The sequence below is a fragment of the Amia ocellicauda genome, chromosome 5 (assembly GCF_036373705.1).
Source record: "Amia ocellicauda isolate fAmiCal2 chromosome 5, fAmiCal2.hap1, whole genome shotgun sequence".
NCBI lineage: Eukaryota > Metazoa > Chordata > Actinopteri > Amiiformes > Amiidae > Amia > Amia ocellicauda.
This window is the reverse complement of record NC_089854.1, coordinates 25,598,255-25,616,494: the sequence shown is the minus strand read 5'-3', so window position 1 is coordinate 25,616,494 and position 18,240 is coordinate 25,598,255. Positions and strand designations below refer to the sequence as shown.

Genomic DNA, 18,240 nt, shown 5'->3' with positions numbered 1-18,240 from the left:
AGAGGGCAAATTTTATTTAAAAATAGTAATAACATTAATTTAATGCAAGATAAGAAAAGCCATTAACCAACTCACAGCACAAAAGCAAAGCAGAGCACTTTTTCATCTTACTTTAATTTTCTAACCTTGAGTAAAGTTTTTCCCAAAAGGTTTTAACACATTATTCAAAAGCCATTAATTACATTGTTAAACTAAATAACAATACATTTACCTATCCTAATCATGTTCATTTAAAAAATCCTATCATAACATTTTATACAAAAAACACAACAGTATAATGTTCTCTAACAAGATCACCTGTTTGAAGAAACTGAATTCAAACCACCAGACAGGCTGTGGAACAAAAACATGCGTACATTTTTAAAAATGATTAAAGACAATCTCATGCTAACCTTGTTTGCTTGCATGCGTTTCCTGCAGCAGCTTATTCCCACATTCACTGCAGAATTTAGCCGTTGCCTCCAGAGCTGCATGACCACACATGAGACACTTCATCTTTCAATCGTTCAGGTTTAATGCAACTGTCTCAGAACGGTGTCTGAGAAGAAAAGAAAATCATCATTAAGTTGCAATTTCCTTGAAAGGATAAGATGGCTGACAATCGAGTGCTAAAAAGTGGCTTTCACTTTCTATTCTCCTTTTTCAGTATTTTGGCAATAAGTGCCAGATACTGTCCCTCCAACTATGCTCAGTAATTCATAGTGAAATAGGCTATTCATTCTGTGCTGACTCACCTTAAGAAATTTGTGTTGTGTTTTTCTAATGGATAACAATTTATTCTTCATATCACCGGTCCTTAATGTGGATGATAAAAATGAATAACACAGGCAGACTGAACTGAGAGAGAGAGAGGGAGAGAGACCATGATAAATCATTCTGCATGCCCTATAATAACTAAACTCCAAAACACAGAACCTAGGCCTTAACATTGTAGCTCAGACAGGATCATCTCAAACGTCTCTGTAAATTATTCAATCTTAGCATATAACAAAACAACTGAATATTAATGTTAGGCTGTGCTGGGACAGCTAGACTGACCAATGCATTTCAGTTGAGTAAATCCTAAGAGAATGCTGTGAGAACTGAAAATATGTATTACTTCAATGGAGAAGCTTCAAATGCCAGCATGGAAAAACAAACTGAGGTGTGTATTCAGCAGCCATTACTTGTATTTGCTTGTAACTTGTTTAAGGTTGAAAGTCCAGCAGGCCCCAATTAACTCAGCTATACACATAGTTTATGGTGTAAGAGGGACTTTGAAAAGACTGAAAAAAGACACTCCAACCATCACAGAGATATCTTCAAGGCTTTCATGCCTCCGCCACCATCTGAACTGCCTTGCAAAACAGAGCCCATCTTTTTGTTGTTCCACTTTTTATTGTAATCTGGAGATCTACTATTTCTTCTCGGGTTTCTTCTATTTTCTCTCAGGTTTTTTGAAACAGTACATTTTAACAATGCAATTCAAGATACAATGACTTGCACAATTCAAGAACCTTTACAACATAATGATCTTGAAAAGACTGGCAAATAACTACAAAACTCTTAAGATGCGCATCTGTTAATGTCTCTTTACTACAAAACAATTACATCCATATAGTTAAAGAGGTAGTGGATCACCTACAGATATTCATTTTAACTAGAATATCTGAATTAACAACATTTAAATATGTGCTGTTATTATAACCAATATGATAACGTTATATCAAGATTGTTGTGACTGTGGTACTAACATCAAACACTGCAAACTACCTCTTAAGTCATACATGCGTCCTATTATAACACATGCATGCCCGTTACTTGTGATATCATTACAGACGGGTGCAGCGGTCTCGCCTCGCAATGCTACCTGTGTTGTTGGCATACATTTCACACGCCTGCTCCGTCCGCAGCTGCCTTCCAATCACACGAAAGGGACATCCGAAAAAGTGCCCAATCACAATGCGACCTGCCCTTGAACACACTTCCCACCCAATCACAATGCGGCATGCCCCAGCGCACACCTCCTAAACCAATCACAATGCGGCATGCCCCAGCGCACACCTCCTAAACCAATCACAATGCAGCATGCCCCAGCGCACACCTCCTAAACCAATCACAATGCAGCATGCCCCAGAACACACCTCCAAACAATGCCGTGCACTTCCTGCTCTATGATATAACGTGAACTTCTGCCTACAGTACTTCCCATAATGTGTGTATGCAGTCAACTCTGAATGCAAAACTTCACAGTATCACCATGCACTGTGTACTGTAAATAACCAGAATAGATTTGACGTGTTTAGACGATAACACACTTTGTTACAGATCTCCCATTCCTGATGCTCATGTATCCGTATCCGAATGTAATCAAAGACGCAACGTTTGTAGCACGAAAACAAAGTTCGTGTGACCTCGTCCAGGCATGTCAATGTGGCGCATTTCTAATACATGTCTCAACAAATTAATTAGCACAGCAATTTAGCAAGCAAACGAGCGTTAGAAGGCCATATTCCTACCAGGGGAAACACGACTTAAGTTGGTTAAGTTTCGAGTATGAAAAGAAAAATACAATGTAAACATTTGTGTATATATATATATATATATATATATATATTATCTGTACGTTTTGGCAGCGGCACAACATGTCACTTAATAGCAATTTCAGCCCTAGATAGATAGACGTATGCGAATTAGTGAGGCTCTGATACATGTTAAAACACATGCTGCGTGTTCACTTACCTCTGCAGCTATTTCTCTCACGACAGCGGCCCGGAGAAAGCCGGCGCTATCAGCTCCGCACAGGCATGCAAATAAAACGCAGGCAAAAGTTTCGTTTCTGTGGAAGGGCGTCAGCACAGCGCCGGGCTTTCTCTTTCTGGACGTCACAGGCCTGTGCGTTAGCGCCGCCGCCGCCGGGTTATTGACAGAGCTCGCCACAGAGGGGCATTTCCGTCCACACCGGCGCATCTGCCCGTGACTCAGTCTCGTTTCTCCCCTTCTGTGTTGTGTAAGTTCATATTATATGTTATGCTACTTTGAATGTATTTAATAGGCAAATATGCCACAGCTATGCATATTGATAACCCTTCTGTGGCAATAGTGTGCAGTGGGAGGCTGCACCAGTGTGTGGGGAAGATACGGATTAGACCAAACTAGGCAGGCGCTGCACCGCAGTCTGAACTGAAACATTGTTGCGTAACTTTTTAAATACACTTTTCGAATATTTTCATTACTAGCGAGTAGCTCGGGGGTTTTGATAGGATTGTTTTCTTCTTATTCCGCATTACTGCAATTGTTTTTCAGTGAATTGCGCATTCGAGAATTAACACTTGCAACTTATGTGTGTGTCATGTTCTGTGTGATTCTGGTTAAATGAGTATATATTACCAATTAAGAGTCACTGCTGTACTTAAACAGAGCCCAGTCTATCCCGGGATAGCAAGAACAATGCAGTTTATCTCCAGTTTAAGATTAGACCAGAGTTTTGTGTGGACATTAAGGCAGCATAATTATGCAATAGAAGTCCTGTATCTGCTGAGCTCTTATTGATTATAGACATGAATTCATAGGTTAGATGTTAAATGCAGGATAAGTTGCCTGAAATTATCACAATCGATTTTGTTGTTGTTTTGGTTTTTACATGCCTATAGTTCATTAAATGGGAGATAAGGAGAGTACAGTCTCTTGTCTTTACCTAACTTTATTATTTTTTCCAGCTGTGTTTGTACCCCACTCAGTCAATTGTGCCTGTTCCTGTAATCACTCTTTCATTGAACAACAAGAGTCGGGTTTCCCAGGAAGTCCCAGGCACTAGGGGCTGGATGAAGATTAGCTCTTCAATGTTTACTGTGACTCAGCAGCTTCTAAAGACACCCAGTGTATTACATCATTGTTTTGCTGTATATCTGTAATACTCAGTCCTGGACCTTTGGAGCTACAGGCCTGCACATTTTCGAAGTAACTTATAAATCCCCCAAAACCTAAAAACAGTATTTATTTAGATAGGTCAATGTAATAATATATATAATTTACGACAAAAAATCCAGGTAGACCAATAAACTTGTTCAATGCAGTGTAATACTCTTCCCCATAACGATGTTCAGGGAGTACAGTGTATATTTTCAATTATTCAAGTTTTTGTTACAGATTAAGGGGTCTTTGATGTGGTCTGGAAATGTATCAGTAGGTATTCGTTTTCCAACATAGTTGACATAGACCCTGCTGTTAAGAACAGGCACCAAGATTTACTCCAGTTTCAGACAAGACAAGAACGCTTCCGTGTAAAAAGACGAATCTGCTCTTACTATTGTTAAAATCATTGTATAGTTCCCTTGATTAATGAGTAACATACATATATATATATATATATATATATATATATATATATATATATATATATATATATATATATATATATATATTCCTAAAGGATGGCTTCCATGATTTCTCCCATTGCACTGATCCTGCCAGAAGATGAACTGAAATGCCCAATCTGCCAGGACCTGGTGCGAAAACCAGTGACAATACCTTGTGGGCACAACTTCTGCAAGACGTGCATTAAGACCTACTGGATGAAAAGGATAGCCCCATACCCCTGCCCACACTGCAGGAAACAATTTTTTAGCTTCCCTCTCCTTTCATCAAACACCATGCTCTGCTCCATGATCGACCACGTGATGAAGAGCAAAGGAGACACCTCATCCTCTATGGTGGCTGAGGAGGATGATGTACCATGTGACATCTGCACAGGCAAGAAGCTAAAAGCCACCCAGTCCTGCATGAACTGCCTGGCCTCCTTTTGTGACGTTCACCTGCAGCCTCACCTTCAGAGCACAGCTCTGAAGCAGCACTGGCTCCGCAGCCCTGTGTGCAACATGCAGGAGATGCTCTGTAGGACGCACGGGAAGCTGCTGGAATTTTTCTGCAAGAAACACTGGACTCCCATCTGCAGCCTGTGTTTGGTGAAGCACCGAAAGTGTCCCACCCCGACTGTGAAGGAGATTCGTGAGGCCAAGGAGGTGAGCAATGCCCACTCTCAGCCTCGCACAGCAGACATGTTGTACAGGTTGCAATAATTTAACTCCCATTACAAAGCACTGCCAAACCCACATAGTTTTATGCCTAGAAAACAGAAAAGTCTCTTCAGAGGCCCTTTATTTTCCGACTTTCTATTTTCAGGTTGAATATAAAAAGAAATTGAAAGCAATTGAAGAAGGCAAAGAAAACATCCAAGAAGCTATTTGCGTGCTGGAAGACACAGAAGAGGAAACAAGGGTAAGATACAGCAGTACTGATGTTGTTTTTTTAAATTGTAATTATATACTTTTTTAAGACCCTTATAAATCTTATGTTTCAAAATAATGAAAAACATTACTCACTCCTTCTGATTGATGGTGCCAGAGACCACACCATAAGAATCATGCAACACAAGAAGAACAATTAGATTATAATTAGAAGAGAAACCAAATTAACCATTATGCCATCAGTGATAGAAGAGATTAAAAATGTTTTATTTTTTCCAAACCCACAGGTGGCTGCTGATAAGATTAAGATGGATTTAAGCAAGCATTTTGAGGCTCTGAAAGACACTATCAATAATGCACTGCAGAAAGCCACCAGGCTTATAGAGATGGAGGAAGTGGCAGCTTTAAACCAAGTCTCCAAGATCCAGGAGCAGCTCAGGAGTGACATACAGGCCTTAGATGATGTTGAAGAAGAGATTGAAGTACAGCTCTATGAGGATGACCCTTTCAAATTCCTTCAAGTAAGTTGTGGACAAGGGGTCCAGCTTTGACACATTTGTGACTGAAATGGTGGTCATGAAAAGCATGAACTAAAACCAAAACTACACTGGTTTCAGAATCAGGTGCTGGTGCCCCCATTATACGAGACTGGGCAGATACCCAAGCATGACATCAAGCTGAATGGCCGGGCCTTTGAGAAGATCGCTGCTGATCTGACAGCCCTTCACACCAGCCTGACGGCACAGTTGCAGACAGTCTTACAGCAGAAGGAGGAACAGGAAACCGGCAAGTTTGAAATCAGAGAAAAAGTATACATTCCAAGATGCAATATAGCAACTGCAGCTAGAATTAGACACAGTGACAGTATCAAACTCCATTAGAAACACCTCTGGAAAGTCATTAGAAATGCATCAGAGAGATTTTATATTTGGAGCTGTGAACTATCATACAAATTCTCTTCCATTCAGAGGTTTTGAGTTCTAAACCACTCGACTGATAAAGTATTCATATCGGTAGATCAAATCTCAAACCTGCTATAAATATTGCTTTATAAATAACCTTGGTTATGCATTAAAATGATGCAACAATGGAAACTTTGTATACATTGTTTTACAATAGACGGAAGCCCAGAGGACTTTTGTTTTGTTGGCAAATTGCGAAAGCCCAGGAGAAAGCTGCTGAAATGTAAGTTTCCCGGATGACGTTTTGATCCTACTGATCCTGTCTTTCTCTGGTTACTTTATACTTTGTAATATAAATAATGTACATGTTAAAACACTAGATGGAGATTTTTTGGTAATCAAATGTTCTATCTTTGCTTTTGAAAATAAATCTGATATTGTCTATACTTCTGCAGGATGCTTATAAATTGACAGGAAATAATGTTAATAGTTTTTTCCATTTTAAACCCTATTTTCCAGATGCCTGTGGGGTGACCTTCGACCCCAGCACAGCCAGCGCTTCAGTTCTTCTCTCGGAGGACAGCCGTATGGCAACAGTTGAGCACAGTGGATTGCTGACCTGGAAGGATTACGTGATTGATATGGAGATGGGCTTCAGGGTTTTGTGCTCCCAGAGCTTCAGCAGGGGCCAGCACTACTGGGAAGTGACCCCTCCCACAGGGAACAGTAACTGGGCAGTTGGCGTGACATACAAGAGCAACACAGACTGCTACAGAACTCTGGGCAAGGACAACAAGTCTTGGTGCGTCAAATGGCACAGGCTGAGGAAGGAGGAAGATGAAGAGGCAATTGCTGTATTACAGAGTCCCAGTCAGGGGCTTTTCACCTCTCACGATGGGGAGATGTATCATGTGTCACAGCAGTGTCCCGAGAAGGTGGGAGTGTTCTTGGACTGTGACCTGGGGATTGTGTCTTTCTTCTCCATCTCGGACAGCAGGGCGACTCTGTGGTACAAGTACGAGGCTGTGTTCTCTGAGCCCGTGTACCCCGCCGTGTGGCTAAGAGAGCCCGAGAATAAGATGACAATCGGCTGAGAAAAGTGGAGGTTGGGCCTGTCGTTATCACAACTGGGTTTCATGACTCAATTTCAAGCACAAGCTAAGTGTTCTTATTAGGTCTGTGTAGAAAGTAGTTAAAGCATCAATCGCTGAACTAGTAGTGAAGGGAATCTACTCTGAAACACCATGTAGCTCTATGAAAGAAAACCTTTCATAATGTAATTCTAACCCTGAAGAGTGGGACGGACAGCCTGGTGGCATCTGTTCTGATCCTACTCATTTCAGATGAATAGCACTTTAACGATCCTAACAAATCAGATTTCACAACTCCAGTCTATGAGGGTCTCCTGATTTTCATTCTGCTGGAGATCTTAAAAAGATTACTGCTTCAGTCTCGGGCAATTTATATTTTTTAAGCTATTTACCTGCTTGTAGCACAATATGGGAAGAAATTATTTTGAAGTTTGGACCCCAGAAAAATATAGGGTGTGAGTCTACTAAAAATAAAACTGCAGTATATATGTAGTGTTCCATTTAAAAATACACACCGTAGACCAAATGTTTAAGTTTCATTTTCCACTAGTTTTAGTTTAGTTTTAGTATTGATAGGATTAAGCAAGGTGAATGTTAATTTCTTGAATAAAATACTTTTTGATAAAAAAACGTTTTGTCATAATGTATATATTCTATAACTTCCTCAATTTGTACATACAAGCCAGTATTTTAACTTAGGATAGTCTAAAAGTTCAAGGCTTTTTTTGTTTTTAAGTAGGCTAGAGCAGCAGTGGCGCAGTAGTTGGGGTGTATGAAGTGCCAAGTTGTAGGAACTGTAGCAGCCAAATTGGAAATGTGATTTTATCCAAGGGTATTCCCTACTGCTTTAAAACAGTCACTTTATACTCCCCTCCCCAGAGTTTTGTCTCAAACACAGTGCTAATTTTTGGAGTGGTTATACAGGTGCCCGACCACGAGATGCGTGCCCCGGAATTGTCTCCGTCAAATTTAGTACCGAAAAATAACTATGCTTTGTCATGAGCAACTGTTAGCACCTCTTTGGCAAATAATGTGTTTTGTTCCTATTGCATCATATTTACATACAAATATACACTGGCTTATAAAATGAAAGCTGTAAATACACATTAATAGTGACATTTGGGCAATAAGAAAACTATTGGAATTAAGGGCTGCAGCCGGCTCACACATACTTGTCCATGGTTACAGTCAACACTTCTCATCTCTTCTTTAATCACTTCCTTTTCTTGTTCCTATGACTCATTTGTATAACAACCTTGTGATTGCAAAATGAAAAAACATACATACCCATAGTTTTAAAACTTTCTGTATTTAATCTTTTAAATTGGTTTAATCTATGTAGAGCACTAGTTCTCAATCCTGGTCGTGGGGACCCCCTGCCATACACCACTGGTGTAGAGTAATAACATTGTAGGATTTGTTTTTGTATTATTCAATACATTCAATTAAAAAAATAATAATAATACAAAATCAGTCAGTATTAAAATAAAGATTTTTATTATACAAAACACAGTTGTCAGTTGTAATTGAGTGCATCTGATATATATAATGTAATATTATATTTGTCAGACATTTAACAAGAAAAATATTCTTATAGTGCAATAGAAATATCCCATTAATGAATAACCCCAGCAATTAAGTTATACTCTGCAAGCACTGTCTCATACAACATCACTGCACTGAGAATGTCCCTAATACAGTTTTCTAGCACTGGGTTTTTGCAGTGATGACAAAGCAATCTTGATGTACAATATTACACTTATTAATGCTTATTAATGTTTTTTTGTTTTGTTTGTTTAAAGAAAGTAGAATGTAAATGGCCTTTTGGTCAGTTTGTAGTACATTCATTGCTAGCAACTTTAAAAATCTTACCATAAAACATACATAGTATAAAAATAAGTTTTCTATGCTAGTCATAACCTCTAAAAGTTTAAATTAAACCTTCTAACAAGTATCTTGCTTTTTGTTCTATATGGAAATTACTTTCCAAAGCATATTCTAACAATTAATCCACAAACAAAACTACATGTACCACTGATCAGTTTCCCAAAGATGTACAACAATATTCACAAAAAGAAATGTGAAATATTTCAATGTAGTGCGTCTTCAAATCAATCGTGTGGTGTCACAATAGATATTTAGTTGAAATGTTAACAGTGGATGTTATTGTCTTCTGTATTCAGCCAGCACCATGTGTATAATATACATTATATTTTTAATCCAAAGGGCATTTGCCTAGGTCCTACAGAAATGTCAATCCTTCATACCTTGTTAGAAGAGGTTTGCTCTGATCCAGTTCCTCTAAAAGGTTTAGTTCTGTTGACATTAAACTGAGTAAGTGAATGTGACTCAGATGAGGTTTGTGTTGCAGATTTACTCTTGTAAGAATGTGATTCACAATTAATTGCAATGCTGCATGTGTGGAAATAAGAATTGACTTGCAATTTAATCTTGGGCTGTTGCAACACCATACTTAAGGTATACCATCATATTTACTTAATATATCTGACCCCTAAATTAACTTTAAATCTGAATCAATGCAATGATTAGCTTGAAAAAAACATTAAATGTTTTAACGAAAACAACTATAAAGTGACGACTCATTTTACTTGTGCAACGCATGCTCCCAAGAACAGAAATCTGATCGGAGGTAAACTTTTAACTCCTTTGTCTTTCTTTGTTTTAATTAATTTTGTGCTTCAAAGAGATGAACATTAGAATCAAAAGGTTCAAAGAATGTGAACCAACTGGAAACTGGTTGCTCTTATAAAGGTGGCAAGAGAACGCTTTGCTGCAGGGATGGGCAATTTCAGTCCCCAAAGGCAGGATCCTGCCAGGTTTTAGACATACCTATCAATGAGCAATTGATAAAATCCTGGAAAGAGCAGGCAACTGGACTTCTTATCCAGATCATGAAGTAATGAACACCTGACTTGCAAACCAAGAAAAAGACCCCTATGGCCCATCAGGACAGGAGCTGTCCATCCCAGCTACAGAGGAGGGCAGTAATCGGACACCACACATCCATGGGTGTGGAGACTCTGCGGTGTTAATTGAAGGCTTTGTTTCCAGAGAGAGACTGCAGGGCGGCATCCACGCTGTCCATGTGTCTCAGGCCCGGCAGCTCGGCGGCCAGCAGGACCTCCAGAACCGCAATCTAGACCCAAAAGAAAGCCATTGAGTCTTTCCCAAGAGGGTGGTGGTCTAACCATTAAATTATTTCACGGTGAGACTATGGGCGTCTTGGGTGAATCCTAAAATAACATCCCATATATTTCAGAACAGACAGACTTTTTCTGGAACTATTTTATTTTAAATTAAACAAGCTTACCGATAACCCAGAGAAAACTAGACAGACTCCTCTGAGGTCGAACTGGCGAAGCAGGTCCCTGATTTCATTCACTACAGTGTAGTCGATGTTGTTGACATGATGACAATCAAGAATGGCAGAGCGAGGAGGGGACACTGAAAAACAAGCAAAATACCACGAGTTACATTCCTTAATATACCACTGTTTTGCATGTTGTGGTTATTTAAAACATGTAGGTTAAGTGAACTGAAATATAATGTCAACATACAGATCAAATAAAAGCAAGATGAGTTATAATTACATTTGGGTAGTACTGTTGAAAATGAAAGCATGACAGATTTTACCATCATAAACCACTAAGTCATGAAGGAAAAGAACAATGTTTGCTTTGTTTAATTTAAAATTAAAATTTAATGTAATTTAAAATCTGCTAGAAACTACCAAATTTTGCTGATCTTTTATTATCACATTATATTTGTATTTCTAGATTTCTAACATTTTTTTTTATAAAACAGTAAAAGTAGGAAGAGACTAGAAACAAAATGACTGTTTTGTTAACATCCCAGGTTTTCCTCTCCTGATACCTAGTAAAGCCTCTGTGTACAAGACGTTGCTGATGTATTCAGAAGCAGGAAAGTTCAGTCCATTGTCTAGCGCCACCACAAGGACATCATCATCTGACACCTTCAAAGAAACCGGGCATCACATTTCACAATCTCACTTATCGGATTTTGAATCATAAGGCGGTTTGCAGATGAATGTCCAGCTGACCCACATACCTTTAATTTTGGTCTTGCAATATTGTAGAGCAACATGAAACCAGACACCGCTATGCCCCCAACAATGCCATACTGTACCTCCCAGAAACTGAGTAGGAATGTCACCAGGAAAGGCAGGAGATCCAACTCTGAGAAGAGGAATAAGCTGCACTTAAAATAATATAAAACTAAAACCATGTTCACCTGCACACATACTATAGCACAGTCCTTAAACCTTTAGGACTGAGGGAAAGGACCCAAGTAATGAATAATGAATGTAGGAAAAACATAAAAGGGAGAAACACTGGTACACAGTCTCTGGCAGCCTTTCAAAACATTGTTGTTTGCGATTCATGTTACACCAGCAACCGCATACTGTACTGTTCCACTGAAGTGAAGTCCGGTTTCTCGGCAAAGTACTCTTAAAACAATACTTTAAGGTAATTGTGAAACAGGAAACAAGATCTCAGTGAAAACTAAAGACCAGTTTGCTCACATCCTGATGACACCGGTTCCGATGACACCAGTTTTCCTAAAGCAATGCCACCCCTGTCTGAGGGCGGACATCTCTCCTGCACTTACTCTTGACTCTCCAGAGCTTTATGATTACAGAGCAGTCCACCATGGGGGCCACAGCACAGATAATGACAGCCGCCAGCGCCGCCTTAGGAATGTAGTAGAATAGGGGCATAAGGTAGGCCAAGGACAGCAGCACGATCACACCTGAGAGCGAAATAACACATGCAGATATAACTGAATATAGACACATATCCCCTTATACCGTGCCTATAGAAATTCTACTCCCCCACATTTTTGTTGTGTCAATGCCTCAAAGAGTTTCTTGCATTAAACTTCCATTTCAAATTTGGCATTTAATGTTCTAGTAAAAAAGCTTACCAGTGACTACTCCCCCCGCCGGAGTGCACACCCCCGTCTGCGAGTTCACCGCCGTCCTGCAGGTACACAACACAAACAGGATCACACCTCAGAGTGAGACACCAGACAATCAAACTACAGGAATTCTGTGGCAACCTAATGGACCTCATAATCTTGAGACGCTGTACTAGTGAAGTGCAGCGTCCCCTCAGGGCTCCCCTACCTTCCAAAGCTCCCCGTGACCGGATACGCAGAAACAAAAGATCCCATTATATTTGTAAGACCTGCAGAACAAGAGTATGAAAACATTGTTGAAGCAATTACAATTGGCAAACTATTATGGTGCTGATGGTACTACCAAAGCAACAGAGGACTATGAAGGCATCTGTCGCTGTGATTCTGAATGCGTAATGTAGTTTTAGGCAGAAAGGGTATTCAAATTAATCATGTTTCAACAAATTCAAAAACATATTCACACACCCCTGAAATGTATAACATATTTTTAGTGCTAACACTAAGCATTGCTCAGTGTATGTCATAACTGACAGAAGTGCATACTGGGAACTCTAACAGGGTAAGCAGACATTGGAGAAAACTGAGACAATAATTCAGTACATACCAATTGCAAAAAGCTCCTGGTTGGCATCAATACGATAATCATTTTGACTACCTATATAAAAGAGATAAGAAATAAATCAACATATTGATTGACTGATGGATGTAGGGGTATACATAATCTTACATTCGGCACTTCATCACCACATATACTTACCAAATGCCTTGGCTATGGCGATACTCTCCAGCAAACCTATCAGGGGAATGACTACCAGGCCAGACCCTAAATCCTGGGACAAAGGAGGAACATTTAAGACTTTCTAAGATTAAAGAAAAGTTTAGTCCATGGTTTTCTGCTGCTCACATGACTATGGGACAATATTCAAATCCATTCTTTGTTATTGGCCCTTTTGAAAAAAAACACAGGATGGGGCTGTAGGATTATATCATTACAATTTATATTTCAGTTACAAAGTACTAGCGGGGAAAAATAAACATCAAACCTTTTAGTTCATCATACATTTAAATATTAATTCCCAAGGAAACTAAATTAAATACCAGCTCCATCCCACCATACTGAGATGAGAGCTGACACTTTCTCACCTGTGTGATTTCATCAAAGGGAATTACAGTTCCGTTCCAGGTGGTCTCTGTGAAAGGAGGGGCACTGAATGGTGGGAGGCCCTGGGAGGTCTTCCCAGTGACGGTAAACACCTCATAGCCAGAGACGTCACACGCGTAGGCCACACAGGAGGCCGCAATCACCACCAGGGCATTGCGGGCTGCATAAAACAAGGAAGGGCACCGCGGTGTTTACCGGTGTATTTCCAGTAACAAAACAACACTTGCAGAATCCTGGGACATTTCTAATAAAATACATAGGATGACATTTTCAGGAAATAAAACATGGCAAGGAATAAATATTTAAGGAGGAAAAAGATGACTCATAGTTTGCATATAAAACTCATCATTCAGGTTCTAGGGATACAGACCTGTGCCAAAGAACCACACAATCCCTCGTGACACTCTGACACAAATGGGTGCATCCGCTTCATTTGGCCGGAGGTCCTCCTTCATGAGTTTCAGCAACACCAGCAGAACCAGACTGACTCCCCCCAGGACCAGGTCCCCCACCCTGTGGAATAAAACATCCAGAGCATGCTGCTTTTAATCTGTACCATTCCTTGGGCTGGATTAAACAAATCTTGCACTACGCACTATGCAAAACCCACACACTAATAGCAAACTACAGATCTGATCTAGACAGCTGTTATATTTTTAAGCAGAAGATAAAAGCATCTGACAATAAATAAAGCCACCACTGAAAACAGGTTTGTGGATTTCTTACAGCGTGGTTCGAATTTGTGATTCAATCCCAGCCCTAGTCCAGGGACTGTGTTGTTTTCAGGAGGAAGACTCCCTGCTCTCATCTCACCATCCGAATCTGCAGGTACTGTCTGCATAATTAAGCTTACAACCTTGCATGCCAACCAATACAAGACACGTTTTTTACTGAATTAATAATGGCTACTGCAAGTCACGAAATGTCAATTTAGATTCGATATGACGTTTAAGAATTCAAACTGTTTTCCACTGTGATGTTTGTCCATAAAATATCAATATTAAATGCAACAACAACAACAACAACAAAATATTCCACTTTAATAAATCCCAATGTGGCCTCAACTTCGTGAAACTAGCTTGCATATGTGGAAAACAACAAATCCATTCAGTTAAAAGAAAAAATGTTTCACAAACAAAACGTATTGCACACCTGGTTTGGCAGATGTTGTGGAATGTGTAGTACACCTGCAGAAAAAACTGCTGGGGAATGTGCTGAAGACCAAGGATGTTCTGCAGAGAAGACAAGACCCTATGTTGAGAATCTTCTCTCTGTAACAATCACAGCTGTTGTAGACGCAGTAAATGGAAATAATTACTTGTGTCTAGACAATCTCAGTATAACATTACAACATTAATGGAAAACTAAACTAAATAGCGGACATGAAAACACTTTAAACTACCATCATCTTTAAATGATAAGCGTCCAAATCAGGCATTTTGATTATGTCAAAGCATCTCCGAATGTGTGATCGTTCCTGCAGCTTTAAATTATTGTGTTTATCCATTATGACACTGAGTCCAACTCAGATTCTGAAACTGAAAACAATACAATGTGCAGGCTGTGCACAATGCCTATTATTTGTCACGCTGAGATCAACTAAAGTCAATGCTTTTAGAATGACAGCTGTAAGACAATATCCAAACAGATTTAGTGAATTACCACTGAAGAAGGCCAAGCTGACCTCACTATCCAGCTCCTGTGTGCCTTTCATGAACATGTCAGGGTTTGTTTTAAGAGATCTAAGACTGACAGCTAAGGAAAATAATCAATAGATTTTTAAAGGATCCCCAAAATTAACAAATTATAGGGTTGTGTTCAGAGCAAGAATAAGGGTCAAGTATTTGCTTTTTCATCATAAAGTAGGGTTTCCTTGCCTTCGAAAACAATTGCTCATATCATTGTGTATTGTCGGTGCATATTTGGTTTTATACTTTTAGAGTGCTTGTTCATAGTGCTACCTACTGTGCTTTACAGGAAACAGTTGTTAAACTGCAGAAGAAATAATGCGTCATACAGATGTTTATTTCCTGTCCATGGCTTGAATTCATTTTTTTTATTTGATTTTTGAGAAAGAAAAAAGGATGACGCCAGGAATGATTTTATTGTTAATTTCTGCTGATCGGTAGCATCCTTCCGTTTGCAAGCAAGAATAATATAACTGAATAAAATAATATAATCTGAATGTTTACTGGTTGATGTGTTTGTGTATTTAATTCGAGCTATCCCATTTTACTTCTCCTTTAAACAGTGGTCATTGAATATTTGGTTGTACTAGGCACTGTCAATTCAAGCATATCGAAACTCTCTCATGAATTATAGTCGATGGCCTCTTTGCATGACTGTTCTACCTCTGACTACTGGAATAGCACAATGATCCTCACCTTGACCTGTCCAAAGCCAATGGTTATAGCAGCAGCACAAGTGAATCCTTTGATGACGGGGAAGGAAATGAAATCCAACAGAAAACCTACAAGATTACAGACAAGAGGCCATTTTTAATAGAAATCAGTATCACAGCAGGGAAACTCAACAGCAGCCATTTGATAAAGATAAAGAAACAATACAACACTTACATAAAAAAATTAAAAATAACTATAATGTCTTGCTCCTTCTTCACCACAAACAAGTGAAATGTCAACACACTGGAGAGTTAATTATACTGCAGCTGTAAAATAGATGTCAGTAATTACTCAGGAAGCAATATGGGTGGTTGGTGGTAAAAGCTCTCACCCCATCGTATTTAACCACTTCCTTATTTCTCATATTCAACCTTTTAAGTTTAATGGTTAAGGTAACAGTGTACTGTTGAGCTGAACTGCATCCAGTGTCAGGTTTAACATACTTGACAAGAATTGGTATCCAAACAGGAATACATTTTGAGGAAAAATACTGCTGAATGAATACACAAGGGGTATTGAGGGGATAAACAACATATACATAGAAAATGCTCACCAAGTTGAAGAATGGCCATAGACAACTGGATGACCCCAGAAAGGAAAGTCAGCAGCACAGCATAAACAGGATCACCATCTATGTAAGAAGCGCAGAGCAGGGACATGATCGCTGTGGGACCCAGCGTCACGTCCTTAGAGGTGCCAAAGATGCAGTAAATAAAGCAGCCCATGAAGGCAGAGTACAGGCCATACTGCAAGGCAAAGGGGAATAAATGTCAGTGAGTGAAAAACTAACAAACCATACAAAAACATGGACTACACTCTGCAACCTTAGAGTGCAACCTGAGAGTGTACTCTAATTAAGTATTAATACAAATGTGGTGCATAATTCAAAGGGGATTCGTACTTGGTCATTCACAGTAGCTGTGCAAGAAGTAAAAAGTGTGCATTAAAAGAGCTGTCTGTTATATTAAATTATGCAGTTCCACCTCAGTTCTGTGCTTTCATTCTATCATGTGATTATAGTGCACTTTTGCATTCTGTGTGTATATTTATTTTACCAGGTTAAACATCCTTGTTTACACACCTGTACAGGAAGGCCAGCAACTTCTGCATAAGCCAGCACCTGTGGCACCGCCGTCAGCCCCACAGTCATACCAGCGATCAGATCCATCTGCAGCCAGCCCAGACTGTACCTGGGCAGCCACCCGAGGATGGGAAGCCTCTTTTTCAGAGTGCAGCATGAGCACCACCAGGCTCTGAGCCTGTCCTGGGTGGACCCCACAACGCGCCAGGAGGTATCCATCAAGACCTCGCTTTCAGCTTTATCCCCCATTCTTTAAAGAAAAGAAAAGCATAATTCAATAATATCAGGTCAGCTGAAATCCACCCATTTGGCTGAAGAGAAAAGTATTTTATCAATGCATACTACCAGTGCTCACTTGTGGAGGAAAACAAGTTAGTCTTTATCAGTATTTTGAATTAAAGGACCACAGCATAAACTCGTTTAACCAATCAGTTTGCCAAAAGGTTATTTACAAGGCTTTTAATGCCTTTCTGGATTTTTCACAGCTATAAAAAAATAATTCCTCTTTCATCTAGATCACAAGTGAATGTCATATGACTATTAACACACAAAAGGTTGTTCATAAACTAGAGTTTACACAACACAATAAGCTAGATTCTGTATATATTTTATGTTTTTCCTTTCCTTGAGACATTTCTATCAATGACGAATGATTGTGCATTCAAGTGTATCAAGTATCTTCTCAAGTTTAAACTGGAGGTACGATGGCAAAGCAACTGGATTGTCATTAGTAACACAAACTGCGCTTGCAATTGTGCTTCAGGAAAAGCTTTGTAGCATTTTAGTAAATATATGTATGAAACCTTAAGGTTTACATATTACACATCAAAGTGTTTCAAAAATACTACAATTGTATTTCTTGTTTTGACAATATGCGTCTCTGAAAATGTAAACAAGTAACATTAACAGTGTTCATACCTTTACCTATATTGAGACAACACAGAGAAAAGTATAACTATAAATCAAGATATCCACTTACATATCAAGCAATACTTAGCTTGTGCCCCTGGAAGACCAGGGGGTAGGGGGTCAACAACGGGCTGCGATCATTATCTTCTAGTTAAATCCACATCACCGGCGTCATCTCACATTAAAAAGAAGATACACTTAGTGAAAAGCGTGTAGATCAGTTGCGTACATGAGTCCAGGATATTCTCTTAGTATGCGATTTAAAAATACGGAGAGATTCAAAAATAAAAACAAACGAAACTACTGATTTAAATAATAAAACTATAAATATTAACAAGACAGCTTCCCTATGAATCACTGCAGTCATAATCCAACCACTTCCTCCACAATTGCGTGTTAGTTGCAGAGTGTGAAGGGAGCAGTGTCACATGATCGCAGCTTTTTCGTGCGAGAGCTCGTGTTCAGGCGTGGTCACATGACTGAGCGTCACATGATCCCGGAAGGCGTGG

At 39.4% G+C, this 18,240-nt stretch overlaps 3 protein-coding genes across 6 annotated transcripts in view; 1 reads left to right on the top strand and 2 right to left on the bottom strand.

Moving 5' to 3' along the window:
* The window catches only part of LOC136749925 (E3 ubiquitin-protein ligase rnf213-alpha), a 53,187-nt gene extending 50,350 nt beyond the window's left edge, over window positions 1–2,837 (bottom strand). The window contains exons 1-3 of one of the 2 annotated variants that reach the window (XM_066704581.1): window positions 2,722–2,837; window positions 735–837; window positions 393–538 (exon numbers count right to left, since the gene is read on the bottom strand). In XM_066704581.1, coding sequence (XP_066560678.1) covers window positions 393–495 — 103 coding nt within the window. In that variant the 5' untranslated portion in view covers window positions 496–538; window positions 735–837; window positions 2,722–2,837. The remainder of the gene's footprint in view (window positions 1–392; window positions 539–734; window positions 838–2,721) is intronic. The other variant, XM_066704582.1, reaches the window with a different exon arrangement.
* A 51-nt stretch (window positions 2,838–2,888) lies between these two features.
* LOC136749928 (E3 ubiquitin/ISG15 ligase TRIM25-like) lies at window positions 2,889–7,702 on the top strand. 2 transcript variants are annotated; one of them, XM_066704585.1, is made up of 7 exons: window positions 2,889–2,989; window positions 4,412–5,000; window positions 5,161–5,256; window positions 5,513–5,746; window positions 5,843–6,011; window positions 6,345–6,410; window positions 6,647–7,702. In XM_066704585.1, exons 2-7 carry the CDS (start codon window positions 4,413–4,415, stop codon window positions 7,219–7,221), a joined length of 1,728 nt encoding a protein of 575 aa, XP_066560682.1. In that variant the 5' UTR covers window positions 2,889–2,989; window position 4,412; the 3' UTR covers window positions 7,222–7,702. The 2 variants fall into 2 exon arrangements, with proteins under 2 accessions (XP_066560682.1, XP_066560684.1); XM_066704587.1 differs by having other exon boundaries at window positions 2,895–2,989; window positions 4,453–5,000.
* A 990-nt stretch (window positions 7,703–8,692) lies between these two features.
* Window positions 8,693–18,163, bottom strand: slc26a11 (solute carrier family 26 member 11). 2 transcript variants are annotated; one of them, XM_066704583.1, is made up of 16 exons: window positions 17,802–18,163; window positions 16,823–17,072; window positions 16,295–16,487; window positions 15,724–15,809; window positions 14,492–14,610; window positions 13,710–13,852; window positions 13,321–13,499; window positions 12,935–13,007; window positions 12,782–12,832; window positions 12,386–12,446; window positions 12,184–12,239; window positions 11,869–12,009; window positions 11,308–11,435; window positions 11,113–11,212; window positions 10,550–10,683; window positions 8,693–10,375 (listed from the first exon to the last, which is right to left on the bottom strand). In XM_066704583.1, the coding sequence occupies exons 2-16, from the start codon at window positions 17,069–17,071 to the stop codon at window positions 10,268–10,270; spliced, it is 1,821 nt and encodes a 606-aa protein (XP_066560680.1). In that variant the 5' UTR covers window position 17,072; window positions 17,802–18,163; the 3' UTR covers window positions 8,693–10,267. The 2 variants fall into 2 exon arrangements, with proteins under 2 accessions (XP_066560680.1, XP_066560681.1); XM_066704584.1 differs by having other exon boundaries at window positions 14,492–14,571.
* Between the last annotated feature and the right edge of the window lie 77 nt (window positions 18,164–18,240).

What these genes read in the sequence shown, in the direction of transcription:
- slc26a11 (XM_066704583.1), bottom strand. Translation starts at nt 17,071, where the DNA reads ATGGGGGATAAAGCTGAAAGCGAGGTCTTGATGGATACCTCCTGGCGC. An exon ending in CACAACATCTGCCAAACCAG is followed by an intron (nt 13,853 to 14,491) that starts GTGTGCAATACG and finishes TTTATTCCACAG; the next exon opens with GGTGGGGGACCTGGTCCTGG. An exon ending in TTGCAAGACCAAAATTAAAG is followed by an intron (nt 11,213 to 11,307) that starts GTATGTGGGTCA and finishes GTTTCTTTGAAG; the next exon opens with GTGTCAGATGATGATGTCCT.
- LOC136749928 (XM_066704585.1), top strand. Translation starts at nt 4,413, where the DNA reads ATGGCTTCCATGATTTCTCCCATTGCACTGATCCTGCCAGAAGATGAA. An exon ending in ACCCTTTCAAATTCCTTCAA is followed by an intron (nt 5,747 to 5,842) that starts GTAAGTTGTGGA and finishes CACTGGTTTCAG; the next exon opens with AATCAGGTGCTGGTGCCCCC. An exon ending in GAAGGAGGAACAGGAAACCG is followed by an intron (nt 6,012 to 6,344) that starts GCAAGTTTGAAA and finishes GTTTTACAATAG; the next exon opens with ACGGAAGCCCAGAGGACTTT.